The sequence below is a fragment of the Drosophila novamexicana genome, unplaced genomic scaffold, assembly GCF_003285875.2.
Source record: "Drosophila novamexicana strain 15010-1031.04,08,12 unplaced genomic scaffold, DnovRS2.1 tig00000932-arrow-arrow-pilon, whole genome shotgun sequence".
In the NCBI taxonomy this organism is placed as follows: Eukaryota; Metazoa; Arthropoda; class Insecta; order Diptera; family Drosophilidae; genus Drosophila; species Drosophila novamexicana.
Genome location: NW_020824832.1, coordinates 1,803,138 through 1,821,407, shown reverse-complemented (window position 1 = coordinate 1,821,407; position 18,270 = coordinate 1,803,138). Strand labels below are relative to the sequence as shown.

The following is an 18,270-nucleotide window of genomic DNA, read 5'->3' as shown; positions in this document are numbered from 1 at the left end:
CAATCTCTTGATGCCACCCCCTCGCCCCTCCTGCTCCTGCGCCCTGCTTTACGAAATCCTTATACAAATTTTGCTTTTGTTTTTGTTTTTGTTTTTTGTTTTAAATTTTGTTTTGCATTTTCATCGTGGGTTTTGTTTTTATTTGAAAATTCGTTGTTTGCTCAATAAAATCGAAATGCAAGTTTACCCCCCCACAATCGTCCCTGCTACCACTTCCTGTGCAGTGCAACCCCCCTCCCCCCCTCACCCCCTCCTACAACCAACCGCAACAGCACAGCGCCTTCGAGTCTTCGTTTTTTGGGCATGTCAGCAACCCCTTTTGGGCCAACGCACGGCCTGCCAGAGCCGCCGTACAGTGCAGCCCCCCCCCCCCCCCCCCCACACTCTTTCTCTCTCACTCAACTCTTTCCACTTTAGACAGCACGCAGTCGCCACACACACACACACACACACACACAGCAAACGCAGCACGCAACACTCAAATAAACTCATGGGCGCCCAGACATTGACTCCAAAAAGGCAACAAAAACAAGCCAAAGGGTGCGATGAGCGTGGCGTCTAGCAGTTGCAGAGCGAGGGGGGTGGGGGTGGGGGAGGGGGAGGGGGCTGGCAGCAGCAGCAGCTGAATGGACTCTGTGCCTATGTGCAAGGCCCAGCGGCCGATAGACGCCCCCACACAAACACACACACACACACACACACGCACATAGACACGGAGACACAGACGTAACGCAGACTACGCTGACGCCGATGCCGATGCCGACGTCGACGTTAACGGCGACGTCAACCGACAAGTTTCGTCCTTTGGCTTTGGCTGCTTCGTTTGCGTTTTTTGCGCTCCTTTTTGTTGGTCTGCGTTGCCAAGGGTTTCCTTTGTTCAAACCTAGTACAACTCAGAGCCCCCCTCCCCCGCCACAGACGCTGCCCGCTTCAACCCCGGCGTCGTCGTCAGCTTCTTGGCACGACAAGTCTGTTGCACTCACGACCCCACGACGACGACGGCGACGGCGACGGCGACGGCGACGGCGACGGCGACGTCGCCTAATGACTAACGGACACTTTTTCTGCGATACGTTTTATGCCCAATAACGGTTCTTGTTGTTGTTTTTGTTTTTTTCATTTTTTTTGGTATTTTTATTTTCGCTTCTTGCATTTTGTTGTTCTTTGTGCGCGCTGCGTGCCAGCTATACCACCCCCCCCCCCCCTCCCCGCCCCTCAACTTAGGCCCCCTCTCTGACAGCTACAACGCCTGCTTGAAAACATTTTTTGTGTTTTGCATTTTTTGTTTTGCTCGTTTTGTTCGTTGCGTTTTTCGTCGTCGCTCGCTGCCGGCAGCGCTGCACGCGTCGACGCCGCGTCGCTCTCAATACGCGCGCTCAGCTCAATGCAAGAGGCCAATTGCAGTCGAGAGAGCGAGTGCGATGTGTCTGTTCGAGCGAGCGCTCGCTCCTTTGGCAACATGTTGCGCGCAACATTTTAGCATTTATTTTAATTAGATGCGTGTGGGGCACATGGACAGCGGCAGCGGGGCGGCGTCTAGGTTAACCAAAAAGTTGTTTGCATAAATGCAGCAGGATATGAAACAAATGTATAAAGAGCGCAAGAGCCAGAGAGCGAGAGGGAGAGTGAGAGAGAGTGAGAGAGAGCGAGCGAGAGTGTGAGTGAGCCTGGCAATGTTAATGAACTGACGCCAACTGAAGCTGTTCAGATGCTTTGACTAGGGGGGGATGTGTATAGTGGTGGAGGGGGGGGGGGGCTAGTGTTAGATTGTACGGGCATTTGGCAAGGATTCCGCTGTGGATTTGCCAAGAAATGATATTTTTATAGTCGCCCGTTGTGGTGCAAAAGCGAAAGCAGCCAAGCACCGAGGCGCGTGGGCACCAGAGAAATTAGGGGAAAAACAACTTTGCAGCACACACACACATGCACACACACACACACAGAGAGAGAGATATATGTCTCAAGGCTGCAGCTGCACCAAAATGCGGCACAAACAACTGAAATGGGACAAAGTAATATCGCACAAGTAAAACAATACCACAGACAATAAAAAATATGCCCCCCACCGCTCAGGACCTCCCCTTCCCCTCGCCCTTTCACCCAATTGCGTTAACTCTGTAAAAGGCTTAGATTAACGAAATTGTTACGGTAATTTAAGTTGCCTACTTAAAATCGACTTTTAATTGTCAACCGGCAGCGAAAATCATCATGATCTATGAAGAAGGGCAACTTAAGCTCTATCACATGTAAAACATCTATTTTATAACGTTAATTTGAGGGAATTTATGTTCGGTTTTGTTAGAATATGTTAGGTTATGTTAGAAATGCTTAGGTTATGCGAGAATATTATATTTTATAGGTTGTGTTAGTATATGTTAGATTATGTTAGCTTATTTCGGAGTATATTAGGTTATGTGAGATTATGTAAGGTTCTGTTACGCTTTCTTGAAATATGTAAGGTTATGTTACGCTTTCTTGAAATATGTTAGGTTATGTTAGCTTATTTTTGAGTATATTAGGTTATGTAAGAATATGTAAGGTTATGTTACGCTTTCTTGAAAAATGTTAGGTTATGTTAGCATATAATGACTCTTGTTAAAATTTGTTGGGTTATTTGATAATTTATCAGGTTATGTTCGAATTTGTAAGGTTATGTAAGGTAAGGTCATAATATGTCATAGAATATGTTGGGGTTTGCAAGAATATGTGAGGTTATGTTGGAATATGTTTGGTTCTTTTAAAAATATGTAAGGTTATGTAAATGTATATAAGGTTATGTTACTATATGTGAGATTATGTTAGAATTTGTTAGGTTATGTTACAACTTGTGAGGTTATGCTAGAACATGTGGGCTTATGTTCGATTATGGTTAGCTGAGAGCTAATTTTAATGACAGACAGGTGAATAGAAATAAGGATTTTCACAGATACATACATGAAAAGAAACATTGAATTGAATTCAACCAGAATGAAAGGAATTGGTAAGGTTTTCGAATTCCCCATTGCAATCATTAATATTTCACGAAATGTAAACATTTTTCCGACCTTACTTTAATCGCTAAGCTGAGAATTTGGCAAGTGAAAGCGTTAATATAAAGCGTCTATTTTTGAAGGTAAGAAAAACTTAGGCTATGCTTTTAATTAAATTAAATAAGCAATCTAATGTAAACAATTGAACTGAACTGGCTTTTGCACATAACCTCAAAATGGTATCAGAGCGCGTACCTAACCCAAAAATCTACTTGTAATGCGACCAAAATGTAATTTTACACTTTGCACAGTTTTGCAACCACTTAACCTCAACCTCAGACCAACTGCAGCAGCAGCAACAGCAACAACAACAACAACGGCAACCCACCCTCATAGATAAGCGGCCGAAGAAAAAAGGAGGGAAGGGAAGCAAAAAATGCAATGTAAACTGCGCCATATTGAAAACTGTCAGCCATTAAAATTTATAGAAATGTGCGAACACTGTAACGCCGGCAGCGACGCTGGCAGCGGCTCAATGTGCGCCTAAAATGCGTGCAGCAGCAGCGCCAGCGACAGCGACAGCGACAATAAAAGCAAAAGCCACAGCAGCAACAACAGCAACAACAAGAATAACAGTGCAATCAGCTGGGCTCTTTGGGGAGCCGTAGTAAAAAGTAGTAAAAGCAGCTGCATACGAAAAAACAACAAGAACAGCAGCAACAACAACAACAACAACAACAGCAAGAACAACAAACACAAAGCAACTCAAGAGCAAATAAAGGTCGCCCAACAGCTGCGTAGCAGCGCCGCGTGCAGTTGCAGCAAGCAGAGACAGCAACTGAGCGCACAGTCAAATGTAATGCGCGCGTGCTCTCTTTCGCTCTCATGCACTCACTCACACACAAAACTGTGAATATGCCGCGCAAGCGGAGGGGTGTGTGTGTGTGCGCCTGTGTGTGAGAGTCGTTCGCTGAGTGGGCTGGGTTTTTGTGCTGGCTAACTAGTCGCCGTCGCCCAGCCTAAAAGCAGATTTCATGTGTGCCTGTGTGTGTGTGAGAGAGTGCATGCGTGTGTGTTCGTGTGTGTGTACAACTGCACATGGCTGCTGTGTTGGTGTTGTTGTTGTTGTTGTTGTTATTGTTGTTGTTGTTGCTGTTGCTGTTGCTGTTGTTGCTTTAGTGGCGAGGCTCGTTTTTGTATGTGCGGCTGCTTGTGCGTCCATTGGGCATTGCACATGTGTATACGCCTGTGCCTGTGTGTGTGCGTGTGAGCTTTTGCTGTGTGTGCGTGCGTGTCAGGCAAAGCCAAACCCCTCCTCTACTGCCCAATGGCCTGTGCGGGGGGCGTTAAAACGCATAAATGTTGATTACACACAATTTCACATTTTTCTTTTTCAACAAAAATATAAAAAAAAAAATGGAAATAAAACGTTGTTGTTGCTATTGGTTTGAGGGCGGCGCGGGGGTGTGTGTTGACTGCGCGCCTATGTATGGTCAGCAGATGCAGCTGTTGTTGCTGTTGTTGTTGTTGTTGTTATTGTTGTTGTATTGGTTCAATTGCAAATGACCAAACAGAGGGGCGCAGTGTAAATATGTATGGCATATGTGAGTCGCTCTGTGTGTGTGTGTGTGTGTGTGTGTGTAAGTAGTGTGCATGCATGTACATATACATACGTATGTATATATGTATGTGTGTCTAATTGTTGCTGCTGCTGCTGTGCGGCATTTGAACAGCACGAGTTGGTTGCGTCGACAGAGACGTTCGCGTCAATGGCTCGAATATCAAGAAACGACCGAAAAGTTTTATGTTTTTACTTGTTGTTGTTGTTGTTGCTGCTGCTTTTTGAATACATGTAAGGGATACAAATGTAAAGGATAATGGAAATGTATGTGCATGCATGACATGCGGTGTGAGGTTACGTTTAGTTGGAACAACTGAAAACTCTAACTAGAATGCATGTTTCTCTGTTTAGAGCACACACATCTTTTTAATTCTAATAAGTAAATAAATATTTAAGAACATGCAGTGCAAATGTTGCATATAAAATAAAAATATTGAAAGGTCACACAGACATATGCAGAGATCATTCAGAGTGAGGTTGAGTTTAGTTGGGATAGCTTACATATCCACTTGGAATTCACGGCTAAACAAGAGACCTTTAATTCTAATTGGTAAATAAATATGTACGAAAATTGTATAAACAAAATAACAGAAATAAAGTCAGGGCAGAGTTCACGCCGAGATCTGCAGAGATTCTGCAGATTGAGTTTAAGTTTAGTTGGAATAACGGATAGCTCCAATTGGAAAACATGTTTCTGTTTATTTTCAATTTAGTAAATAAATATGTTGCAAAAATGTATGTAAAATAATATAATAGATGCAAATCAGGGTTCACACCGATAACAATTTTTATTAAAATTCTAGTTAAATAAGTGAAAACATTCTTTATATTTTTAAATAACGTTTTGTTAGCCAACATTTGAAAGATATAATTTTCTGATTTAAAAAAAAGATTCACTACTGTTAGACCTTATAATATTATATATATTACCCTTGATAATTAATTGAAAATATTATATATAATATATTCTTCAATTTGCTTATTAAAATATTTCTAAATAATATTTGTTGTAAAATATATTTGGAGAGAAAAATAATTTAAATTTCAATTTATTTGTATTCGAGTAAGGTCTGTTATATATATATTATATTTATTTTGTATCATTATTCAGGCAATTTCTTGCACATAATTGGGTTCAAACTGGGCCCTAGATTAGTTTTACATATTTCTTCGAGTACAGTCTGCATTTAAAACTCTTTCAATTAATAACTTATATTTTGTGTCAACTTTTCCCAGTAAATAATTACCTAAGTGCTTAAATCATAAATTGCAGCAATGAATGCTTAAATTATAAAAAGATATAGAAAATATAAAGTACTGTTCGGTAATCGACGTATGCCAATTCAATATGAAGCATTTGCTTCCAATTAGCATTTAAATGCTGCACAACGAAAGCTGCACGCTGCCAAATTCTCGTGAAACACATGTCACAAAGCTGCTTGCTATGACGAAAGCACACATTTGGTTGCCATGAGCGGCAGTGTTGCCAGCACATTGCCTTCATTTATATGTTATAAAAAAACGATTAAACTGCCTACTGCTAGCAAATACTAAAAATTATAATAATAATTACTAATTGAGCGGGGAAAAATAAAAGTTTTCTTCTAGCTCTTATAGCTTGGCCGCAATCGAACGCCGCATTTTTAACGCTCGCCCAGCGCAGTATCTGGCAACCCTGCGGCGCTGACATAGCGGCTTACACGCACACAACACATGCAAACGAGAGCCGCACACGTATGCACAAACACAAACAAAACGTGTATAGAACATTTTTTTCGACGTTCACAATTTTGTGCGGAGCTAGGGAGCTGCTGGAGCTGTAAAAATAAAAGCCAGCGAAATTCTGTGAAGAAATTTGTTATTGCAAAATACTCAAATAGTGCGTATTGTATTTGCTTATTTGTGTGCAGCTGAGTTAAACGTGAGCAATTTAACTGTACTACTGTGCATTCCTTTTTTTTCGGTGGCTGTCTTACAATTTTTTTTTGTTTCAATTTTATGTTGCGTTCCCTTCGTTCAGTGCAAGTGCAAGAACAACCGCAACAACAATAACAACAACAACAACAACAATTGACTAAAATACAATTCTGCATACGTTTTGACCACGCACTTGTCTTATCTTTGTGCCTGAGCCCGTATGTGTGTGTGTGTGTGTGTGTGTGTGCGTGCGTGCGTGAATAGGTAAGTTGCTTTTTAATAAATTCACAATTGCCGAAAAAAAAACACAAAAAGAAGAAGCAGAAAACTGCGTACGCCTTTTTTGGCTTTCTTTGTCTATCTTTCTTGCGTTTCGCTGAGCTTGTGTGTGTGTGTGTTTCAATTTTTGTTCTTTAATTTAATTTCTGTTGCTTAACTTTTGTTGGCTTCATATTGTTATTGATTTTTCATACAACGTGCGTGACAAATGTTGCCGCTAAGCTCCTCTGCCCAGCCTTTATACATTTTTCTTCTTCCCACAAACGGTGTGTGTGTGTGTGTGTGTGTGTGCGTCTGTGTGCAGCGGCTTTTGCCGTGTGTGCGTGTGTTTGTGCGAGCGTGTGTCGCCAAGAAATCAATAAATTTTAAAATAAAAATAAATATATACAATGGAAAACAAAGCACTCACATGCCAGCACCAAATTATACATTCCTTTTTTCGTTCTCGTTGTTGTCGTTGTTGTTGTTGTTGCTTTCTTTCGTTTTCGTGCCATTCATGCTGATAATTAGCGGTTGTTGTTGTTGTTGCTTTTGCTTTTGGCAGCCTTCTGGAATGTTCTTAAGTATTTCAGCTTTTTGTGCGCTGCATTTAAGCGCCACGCGTTGCACACAATGCTGCGTGCGGTGCGCGGCGCATTTGAATTATGCTCTTGTTGTTTTTAGCCTTGTGCATGTGCGTTATTGCCGTGCAGGTCTTCAAATTAGGCGCACACAAACACACACATCTTGGCAGTCAAATGGGGTTATGTAGCAGTTAGAGTCTTACACGCTTCAGGTTATACGTGCATTCCAAAAGCTTTTTTTTTTCAATAAAACATAAACTGAAATATAAATAATTTGAACATTTAGAAAACTTAAAGGCAAATAAATAGAATGTAATTAAATTTGACGCCTGTCTGAGGATGTTTTTGAGTACAAGGTGATTTGGCTTAAAGTAACCGATCTTGTGTTTAACAAGAAGCGAGCCTTGCCCTATTAATTCAAGTGATCCTTAGCTTGGCTTCTCTTTTTAACAATTACGAATTCCTGGTCCGAAATTTACATTCTTATAGCTACTTAGCACATAGTCGGAAAGACTCGAAGCCAAATGTGAGGTTGGGCATCTTTGCAAGATTTTGACTTGGTTTTAAGTCAGACTTTAAGATACATATCTTTAATTGATTTCATGACCCACGACGTTGCTCTTAGAAGATATTATAGTTCTATCACAAATAAGATATCTATAGGTATATACATATACCTGACGACTTGATGGTGCCCAGGTCTGCATTTATATATATATATATATATATATATATATAGAGAGAGAGAGAGAGAGAAAGTATATATAGTAGAGAGAAAGTAGAAGCAGAGATGACGCCCTTTAAAATCACAGCATTAAAAACATTGTATTTTGTTTTTATTAAATGAGAATCGCGTAGAAGGGCAGTATGTCAAACTGTATTTTTTTGTAGTGGGAAGTAAATTTTGGCTGCGCTTAGTATTAGTTAGTATTAGTATACATAAAGATGAACATAAATATTTATATACCTATTTACATAAATAAATATTGTGTACATAGATTCATGCATACATACATATGTCCATACATACATACATACATACACGCATATATACAAAATATTTATACATTTATACACACATATACACAGATACATATATTATATACTTACACAAAAACTGTGCTCACACATACATTAACATAAGCATGCACAAATATTATGTAAATACATACATACACATGTGCATACATACATACATACAAAAAATGTACAAACACAATTAAAAAAGGGGGAAGCAAGTTTTGTCAGCATTTTGTAAACGAACACACATAGCGAACATTACCCGGCATTGCCCGGGCCAAGTTGTTATCTTATTACATTTTCAACTATTTTGCGGCAGTGGAAATATTTCCGAATGGATTTTCGTTAGCAGCAAATAAAAAAATATTCATATGATTAACAAAAAGGGATACCAGGCGATCGCAGAGATACTAAAGAGCTGTAATTAACATTTTTCGGCCGTGGGATGGAAGACTTAAAATTTGTCAAAAACGTCTTCAATCGAATCTTACAACCCTTAAAAAATTGCATTGCAACTGTGTAACGCGATTTTATGAAGTTTTTGAGAGATATTTTCAATGGGGCTCAAAATAGATTTTAAGTAACTTTGTGAAAATCTATGTGAGACGTGTTTCAACGATTTTTGAAATCTGAACATAGTAAAACGGCTAGATTTAAATTTGTTTCGGACGGAACAAAGGTGGAAAAAAATATGTCTGTAATAAAAAAAAAACGGAAATGCTTTAATGCCACTTAAGGTAGGGTGTCTGCTAGTCGACCAAGCACACTTTGCTGTCAACACTTAAGACTTGTTGCTGCCGCCAAATGCAAATTTACGAATAGTTGTTTAATTGTTGCCTTAGACTTGTGGACTCCACAAGCACCCTGCACAAACACACAGACGTACACACGCACACACGCACACACATGTCGCTTGTATCTGGATCTGTGGCATCGCTTTGTATCTTGCAGCTGCTGCAATAAAATGCAGCAGCGCAAACTTTTTGCCGTTTGGTGAAAGCGAAAGTCGAAGAAGGTGGCAGCGAGTGCAGGGACGTGCACCTGCCACACCCATATGTACACACACACGCACACCACACACACACACGACCTTGAAATACACTCTAGAACAACAACAACAACCACAACAACAGCAGCAGGAACTTTGTGAGGGTCTCAATTTTCACGCTTTTACGCTTTTTTGCCATTTTCAGAGCACAGCAACAACAACAACAACAACAACAACAAGCAGAAGAAGCTGAAGAAGAGATAGCAGCAGCAACAGGATGTCCGGTCTGCCACGTCGTATTATTAAGGAGACGCAGCGCCTGATGCTGGAACCGGTGCCGGGCATCAATGCGATACCCGATGAGAATAACGCACGCTATTTCCATGTGATTGTCACCGGTCCGAATGATTCGCCCTTCGAGGGCGGCATCTTTAAGCTGGAGCTCTTTTTGCCGGAGGACTATCCAATGTCGGCGCCTAAGGTGCGTTTCATCACAAAGATCTATCATCCGAACATCGATCGTTTGGGCCGCATCTGTCTGGACGTTTTGAAAGACAAGTGGAGTCCGGCCCTCCAAATACGCACCATTCTGTTGTCCATTCAGGCCCTGCTCAGCGCACCCAATCCCGATGATCCGCTGGCCAACGATGTGGCCGAATTGTGGAAGGTCAATGAGGCGGAGGCCATACGCAATGCCCGCGAATGGACTCAAAAGTATGCGGTCGAAGACTGAAGCGCAATGCGGTGGGAGGGCGAGCGGGAGGGGGGGGGGGAAGTTGGGCAACTGTCCAAGCGGGCAAGTGGGTGGGGGAACGCGGCTGGGTTGGGTGGCTCTAGGTGCTTGTGGGGCGTTTAGGGCCGGGCAGGGGGGACAAAAGGGTTGGGGCAAATAATTGCAAACAAAATACAAACGAAATGCAAGCGAAACAAAAACAAACTCTTATAATATATAAACGCAGATCTTTATATATATATGTATAGTATTTGCTGTGCGGTTCGCTTGATGTGCAGAGGAGGCCGCTCTGATTATGCTGCAGTTGATTATGATATAATAATAAACTATGTTATAAGGCAAACAAGATGCTCCACAAAAAAAAAAAAAAAAAAAAAAAACAACAACAATAAAAATAAACCAACAATAGATCAAAGAAAACCTCATATGGAACTTCGTAAATTTTGTATACAATAATAGAAAACCTAGGCATACGGAGTTCTACAAAACGCCCGCTCTAAATATCCAGGGAAACTTCAAACACACACACACACACACACAATAATAGTTCTGCGAGAAGAGAACAATATACTACATGAAAAAAAAAAAAAAACAACAATATATGTATGTATATACATAACTATTGACATTTGATATTAACGTTGTTCGTACATATGTGAGTAATAGTGCCGTTTATATAGTATAAACATTTGCTTTAAGGGAACCGAACCAATCGGCGAATCGAATTGTTCATGAACGTAGAATTTCACAAATATCAGAGTTGCATTTTGTGTCGTCTTGCATTTCTTTTATTTGTCGTGCGAAATTTCCTTTTGATATTTCTATTAGTCTGCAGCCAAGATTGGGCTCTGGTTCCTCAGCTTTTTATCAATATGTACGAGACATCAATAATAAGAAACGAGCCTTTTATGGAATTAGTACTTTACACACGTAAATAATAAATAAATAAAAATAACAAAAACAAAAAAAACTGCTGGCTTTATTTTTAATTTAAGTGGTAACGGGTCTTCAAATTTAAAACTTAAAATAAGTGTCTAGCTGGAAAGCTGCGGCATTTCGAATAAACTTGGGAAAGTCTTAAATCAAATTTTTTGTTTCAAAATTAAACAAAAATAAAAAAAACCTTTAGCTTGAAACTTTAAGTACAAATTTTTAACCCAAAAACAGCAACAGGACCCAAAAACAGGCTCTGATAAATTCGCAAAATATTTCCTTTAGATTGTAAATCCAAAACACCAAATATTTCAGATTGAGAAATTAAAAGAGGAAAAAAATGCAATCTCAAATTCAGAAAACTAATTAATAACGGATTGACAATGATTATAATTAATAACAGGGAAAATTCTAAATAAAATTAAAAAGAAAATATCCAGAAAACTAAGAAGAAAATTCAAAAACGAAAAACCAAATGACATGAAAATGTAATCCCGAAATCTTTAAATGGAAAATTTCGCAAAAAATCAAAAACTAATGTAGATTAAAAATTATAAAAAGAAAATATGTAGGCTCACAACAGTTAAGAGGAAAACCTAGCTTCATTCGGAATACAAATTATTTTAGATTTAAAATTAAGTGAAAATCTGAAAAATTCGGAAAACTAATGTTTCAGATTGGAATTAAAAAAAAGAGCAATTCCAATAACAAAAAAAGTGAACACCTCTGATAAATTCGCAAGACATATTTTTCAGCTTCAAATTTAAAAAAAAAAAGCAAAAATATATAATTAAGACAGGAAAACCTCTGATAAATTCGGAAAACAAGAACTTCAGATTAGAAATTTAATCGCAAAAACTTTAAATGGAAAGTTCGGAAAAATTCGGAACACTAAAAGAAGTAAACATAATAACAGTAAAGGAATAACTTTTGATAAATTTGATATAAAATTATCATTTTTTTTTTTTGTCTAACTCAAGTTAATCTACATAAGTGGAAAGTTGTCCAAATATTGAAGTTGTCTGGGAAAAATGTAGAATTTATTCTCTAATTAGAAGTTTATCATCAACCTGAACTTCATTTGAGTTCTTCCGCATTTGTTGTTGTTTTTGATTGTTGTATTATAGTTGCCCAGAATTAGAGAAACAAAAAAGCAGCTCAGTTGAAGCCAGTTCGGCTGGACTGTCTGCCCTGCTGGTCCTTTGAGTGCAGTTGTCAATCATGCTGTTGCGTGGGTGGGTTGGGCTCTCAAGGCCTGGCCACAGGGGTTGGGGTGGGCGAGTGTTGCGGCCGATGCGGGTGCGAGTGCATGCGAGGCCTTAACCCTTTTTATAGGGTGGCCAAATTGTTGGCCACACCCCGAGCCGTTAGCATATGCCTGCTGATTGGATGCGCGTCTCTGTGTCCTATGCGTCCTTCTTGTTGTTGTTCCTATTGCTGTTGTTGTTGTTGTTGTTGTTGTTGTTGCTGCTGTTTCGCTCCTCGAGGCTGTTGCACACCAGGCTCTGGCTCTGGCTCTGGTACTGGCTTTGGTTTCGCCTTTACCTCTGACCAGGCCGGGGCAGTCAAATGTCGAACCTAACGATTTTTTTTGCTGCTCTGTTTTTGCCCTCACTCTGGTTCTTCCGACCAGCTTGCTGTCTCTCTCACTCGCTCTGTCTCTCTCTCTCTCACTCTCGCTCTCGCCTTTACGCTTCGGCTGTCTGTGTGATGTATATTTCTTCTGCTGTTTTTTTATATTTTATTTTATTTTTTTTGTGTCCAGTTCCATATAGCTTTTTATCGCATTACACACGCTCACACCCCCGCCCCCGAATTGTTCAACGCATATGCAGAGTGACCAGCTCTCTGCAATTGAGTGGTGTGGAGGTGGTGGGGGGGGGGGGGGGTGGTAGGAGCGGGCGAGATGGTGGCGATAGAGGTGGCGGCGGCGTTTGGTTGAGTGCTTGAGGTGAGGATTTTTATCGGCAGCAGCTTCATTGTGCTGTGCGCTGTGCGCTGTGTTTGCATAGACAAAGGCGAGGCCGAAGCCGAGGCCGAGAGACCGCAACCAGGGCGAGGGAGAACACGGCCGTAGTCGGGTGGCCGGGGGGGTCTAGGCGCCAGACTCGGGCTTGGCCAACTGGCCGGCTATTAATCGTTTTCAAGTTGAAAGTACACAGTGCACAGAGCTCCTGCGAACGACTCCATGTGTGTGGCACCTGCTGCGGGCTAGTGGTCGACCCACCCAAACGCCGCCTACGTGTGAGTGCCTGCGTGCCTCTGTGTGTGTGAGTGTGAGTGTGTGTGTGCGTGTGTGTGTGGCAGCGCCCGTTGTTGGTCTCTCTGCCATGTTACCTGCAGCAGTTGCGCAGCGAGCAGATAAGGCATTGTCCCAGCTCCGAAAGCCGGAAACATTAGGCCTGCTTCGATCTACTGCCATCGCTTCTACTGCCACTGCCACTGCCACTGCCACAGCTGATTTATGTGACAATTTTGCGTTGCGCTCATAATTCGTGGCGCGCTTTATCTGCAGATCTTCAAGCTGCCCGTTCTGCTACTATCTTATCTGGCTTATTTTGTCTTATCTGCAAAGAAAAAAGTAAGCGCAGTGTTGGTAAGTGGCTAAAAGATCGCCTGAAAAAGCTCTGCCATTTGATTTATTTTAGCAGAGTGTGTTAGCAGCCCCAAGCAGCGCTTAAATTAGCTGATCTTTCAGTTTTAATACATATGCTAGTTTTATTATTGTAGCATATTGCAATAGCTGACCCAACTTTTTGCTTTAATATTTCTGATTAAATCAACATATATAGTGTTGATCATTTTTCAGTCAGTGTTGGTAACGGGACGTCAGAAGCAATCTTTAACTTTTGATGATGAATATTTATAGCATTCTTTGAAGGATTGGAAACACCAATAGAGTGTATTAATTAGGCATATAGTGTTATAATTTCTCTGTCAATGTTGGCAAACTGAATTAAAATAGATAATTTGATTTTCTTAAGCATTCGACTATAAACATTATCGTTAAATGGTGGACAGGCATATGTGTCTGTATATAAATCTAAAGCGAAGCAGCATATTTTTATGTTTATATTTAGATATTAGAATGTGTAGAATAAGACTTAAGATATATTCAAACCATTTATCCACATACATGAAGCTGTTTGGAATGACTGACTGATTGATTGATGATCAATGCACAGATAGCGAAATAATTCACCATAGTTAGTCTATGTGGTGCATGCTTTCCAGCACTGTACACTGTATTACAGTGTTGGAAAGCATTACTCGCAAGTGTGGAATATTTGTGAAAATCGGTTATATATTATTTATATTATTAACAACCCGATCAGATGAAACTTATTTGCCAAGAGCCTTGTAAAAATGCATTCACCTGTTTCAAACTTTCCCCTCACCCCCTCTCACAAGTCCCTTGTAGCAAACGGGGTCACGGGAGATAAATTTAGTTTCTTCCGGCTAACTTCACACTCCATTTATATGTCTATTGTAGACAAAGACTCATTTTAAAACAACTATGTAAAATGTGCCGCTAAGAACCAATGATATTAACATTTTGGCCCGAACAAACAAACAAGCCGGAACAAGGCCGGGTAATATGCGCCAGAATACTTGGATTAAAGCACAAACAAACTAAAGTGTATAAACGGGTCATTTGTGGGGCAACCCAACACATATTTCTAGCTATTTATCTACCTATCCAACTAACTATCCACACATTTATCTAACTACCCAACTATCTACAATGTTAACTGTTTAAATTATCTACAAGCACAACAAATGCTCCGTGTTGTATGTGCGAATGATCCAGAGGAAAGCCAAATAAACAGTGCATGAAATATATGTATACACAGAATGTATAGGTGTGCACTTTATATATATATATCTATATCTATTTATATATGTATTTATATATCTATATGTATATAAAAAAATAGACAGTTTGCAGCAACTGTTTTTTGTGCCGTTCTGGTCAGAAACAAATGCCCAAAACGCTTTCACGTTCATCTCGGCCAAAAGCTGGCAGTAGTTCCGTGTGTGTGTGTGTGGGGGTGGGGGGGGAGTGAGGGGGAGGGGCGGCTGGCTGCTTGGAGTGCTTGTTTGGGGCATTTCGTCCTGCTGCTGCATCCTTGTGCTAGTCCATTCGCACAAAACCGAAACAAATAATTGATGAAACAGCAAAGCGCACATAGGGATTTTCGAGCTGTCTCAACCCCCTTCCCCCCCGCCCCTGCCCCCCTTCTGCTAGTCCCAGTGCCAGTCTCAGGCCTTGCAACGGCTCGGGCGTGCTCCGTGTCCTCCGCCTGCTGCTGCGTATGAGGATCCGGCAAACGTAGCCGCCCAGAGACGCATGACGTTGCCCACATGCGATGTTAAGCACATGCCATGTACACACACACACACTCACTCATACGTGCAGGTCTCCGTGTCCAAGCATATATATATATATATATATATATATATATTATATATATTCTTGTACGTGCGTACTTATCGATTTTCTGCTTCAAAAACGTAATACGAAATTCGCCCAAAGCGGCGTCGGAGTTGCCTGCTCGGCGGTCGGACGGAAGGACGGACGGTTGGTCGGTCGGTTGGTTGAGCTCAGCTAAAACCCAACCCAAGCGACGATCCCCCCGCTAGCCTCGGACAGACGGACCCACCACCCCACCATCCCCAACCAACGCCACATAGGCGTGATACGTAGCTCTTGCCAAGTCGTCCCGTTGCCGTGCAAACGCACAGCAACAACAATAACAACAACAAGACACACACATACACACACACAACGTTAGCTGGTCAGAGCAAAAAACTTTTATTTCAACCAACAATTTTTGTGCAACACACGAACCCAACGCCGCAGCCGGCTCAAAGCAAGCAGGCAACAATAACAAGAGCGTAAATTATCTGCGTATATACGAACTTTTGATGCCCTCAACTAATTAAAATTTCATCACGTTTACCCATACAAAAATAACGCGCAAGAGTTCGAGCGTTTGACATTTTCTAAGGTTTTTCCTTATGGAATATGCACACAATTTGGCAGGCTTGGGCATATGGTATTATGATAATGCAGAAATTCCCATTCATAGCAAAATTATGTGATTTCGACAAACATATTAGCTATTTTCATTAAGAGTTGCATAAAATGTTCAAGAGCGGCCAACTTAACATGCAAGCAAACTGTGAAGAAGAAGAAGAAGAGGAAGAAGCAGAAGTTGTAGGGGTGCTGGCGCAGCCAACTTAACATGCGTGCTGGATATTTGAATGCATATATATTTCAGACTAACCTAAGCAATGCATTAGTTTTTATTTAAATGCACTCAAATATCCAATATATATAAATACAGGACTTCTTTAATATATATCTTTAATAGATATAATCTATAATATTATATTATATATAATTTAAATCTGTAAATATTATAATCTATATAAGAAAAATAAAAAATATTTAAGTCCTTAATACAAATATGCTATGAAGAATCAAGAACTTATTCAGATCTTGAGTTCTTGGATTGAATGTGGAATTTAATAGAATATAATATTGATAAATAAATCTTTGCATAACCTACGAATGCTTTGCTTGGCAATAATTACATAAATAAATCTGAAGCAATCATACGTTTTTAAATAGCACTCGGTCATACTTGATGCAATTACCGTCAGGGCATGCAACGTATGAAGAGAGCGGCTCGAATGTGTCGTGGGGCAGGGTGTGCACGTCCGTGCGTTGCATATAAGTAAAGCCACATATATATAGACCTAACTTGCCACGGCGCTGTTCCTACGAGTGCAAAACAAAACAGAAATACAACAAAAATAATACCATCCAACCAAACAGAACCGAACCGAACTGCAGCGAACCGAACCAAACGGAGCCCAACCCAATATAAAAGCCAAAAACCCAAAACCCAAAAACCCAAAACCAAAACCAAAGCGAGGCCGCACTTGAATCCAATGCAGTCCAAAACGCCCACACACGCAGCGACTGAGGAGGCCAGACCAAGGAAATACTCGTTGTCGCACACACATACACGAACACACACACACGCACACACACACACACACACACAGTGGACAGCACAGAAGCCGTCCTGGGCCGCCATTTTACTGCGCCCTGTTGTGCAGCCTTGCACCCTTTTCATGCACTGGGCTGCAGGTGTGCGCACTCTGTGTGTGTGTGTGTGTGTGTGTGTGTGTGTGTGTGTGTGTACCTCTATATGTATGTGCGAAAGGGTGTTTGTGCTCTGGTGCGCTGTGCAATGGGGCCGCCGCCCGCACTACGTCCACTTGGGTTGGAGGGCCTTACAAGTTGATTGCGAGCAAAATTTCCGACCTATCGCATGCAGTAAGCGCCGTTGCGTTTTTGTTGCTGTTGTTGTTGGGCTGCATGCGTGTGTGCCAGACAGCAATACACCAACATACACAAGCACACACACACACATACACACGCACACACACACCACCCAGCGAGGCATTTCATGTGGGTTGCCATTTTGTGCGAATTCCTCGCCTCGGTTTTTGTGATATCAATTAAGGATATGTTCGCTTATTTTTCGGAGCGGTAGGCAGACACTGTGTGTGCGCGTGTGTGTGTCTCTATATATGTGTGTGTATGTAGTGTGTACACATAGTGTGTCTAGAGTCCAGCCACGCCTCACACATACACACCCTAACACACACACACACACACATGCAAATACACTGCACAAAAAACAACCTTTTGGTTTTCAGCCTCCATTTGAAATAGTTTCAAAAGCTTAGCTTACTTTTTTCAGTATTTTTGAATTATTCTCTCTCTCTTTTCGTTTTCTCTCTCGCCCTTTCTCCCGAAAGGATACTCATAGTATATTTCTGTACATTTAAATATATATTTCATTTATAATTTTGTGGGAAACAAAAGGGTTTCATGGGGATCTTTGAGTCCAAAAAATACCATCCAATAAAATACCATCAAAAGGTACAAATAGTATATTTTAGTATATTTAAATATATATTTTTTTACAATATTCTAGAAACCGTAGGATTTCATACGGTTATTTATCTTCAGCTAGAACATATTACTAGAATAATAGAAACAAAATATATTAAATGTATTAAAATACATGTTTAATATAAAATATGACCGAAACCCGTAAGGTTACATACCAATAAAAAGTACTCGAACAAAAATGTATTTTATTTCAAATATTTCGTAATTGGGGTTCCAAAATATTTCAAATCAAATGCAATTTTGTTGCCTC

At 40.7% G+C, this 18,270-nt stretch overlaps 1 protein-coding gene across 2 annotated transcripts; it reads left to right on the top strand.

Annotated features, from left to right (window-relative positions):
- Nucleotides 1-6,333: 6,333 nt before the first annotated feature.
- Nucleotides 6,334-10,099, top strand: LOC115765134 (ubiquitin-conjugating enzyme E2 N). 2 transcript variants are annotated; one of them, XM_030708531.1, is made up of 2 exons: nucleotides 6,334-6,469; nucleotides 9,563-10,099. In XM_030708531.1, the coding sequence occupies exon 2, from the start codon at nucleotides 9,635-9,637 to the stop codon at nucleotides 10,088-10,090; it is 456 nt and encodes a 151-aa protein (XP_030564391.1). In that variant the 5' UTR covers nucleotides 6,334-6,469; nucleotides 9,563-9,634; the 3' UTR covers nucleotides 10,091-10,099. The 2 variants fall into 2 exon arrangements, with proteins under 2 accessions (XP_030564391.1, XP_030564390.1); XM_030708530.1 differs by having other exon boundaries at nucleotides 6,334-6,511.
- The last annotated feature ends 8,171 nt before the right edge of the window (nucleotides 10,100-18,270 follow it).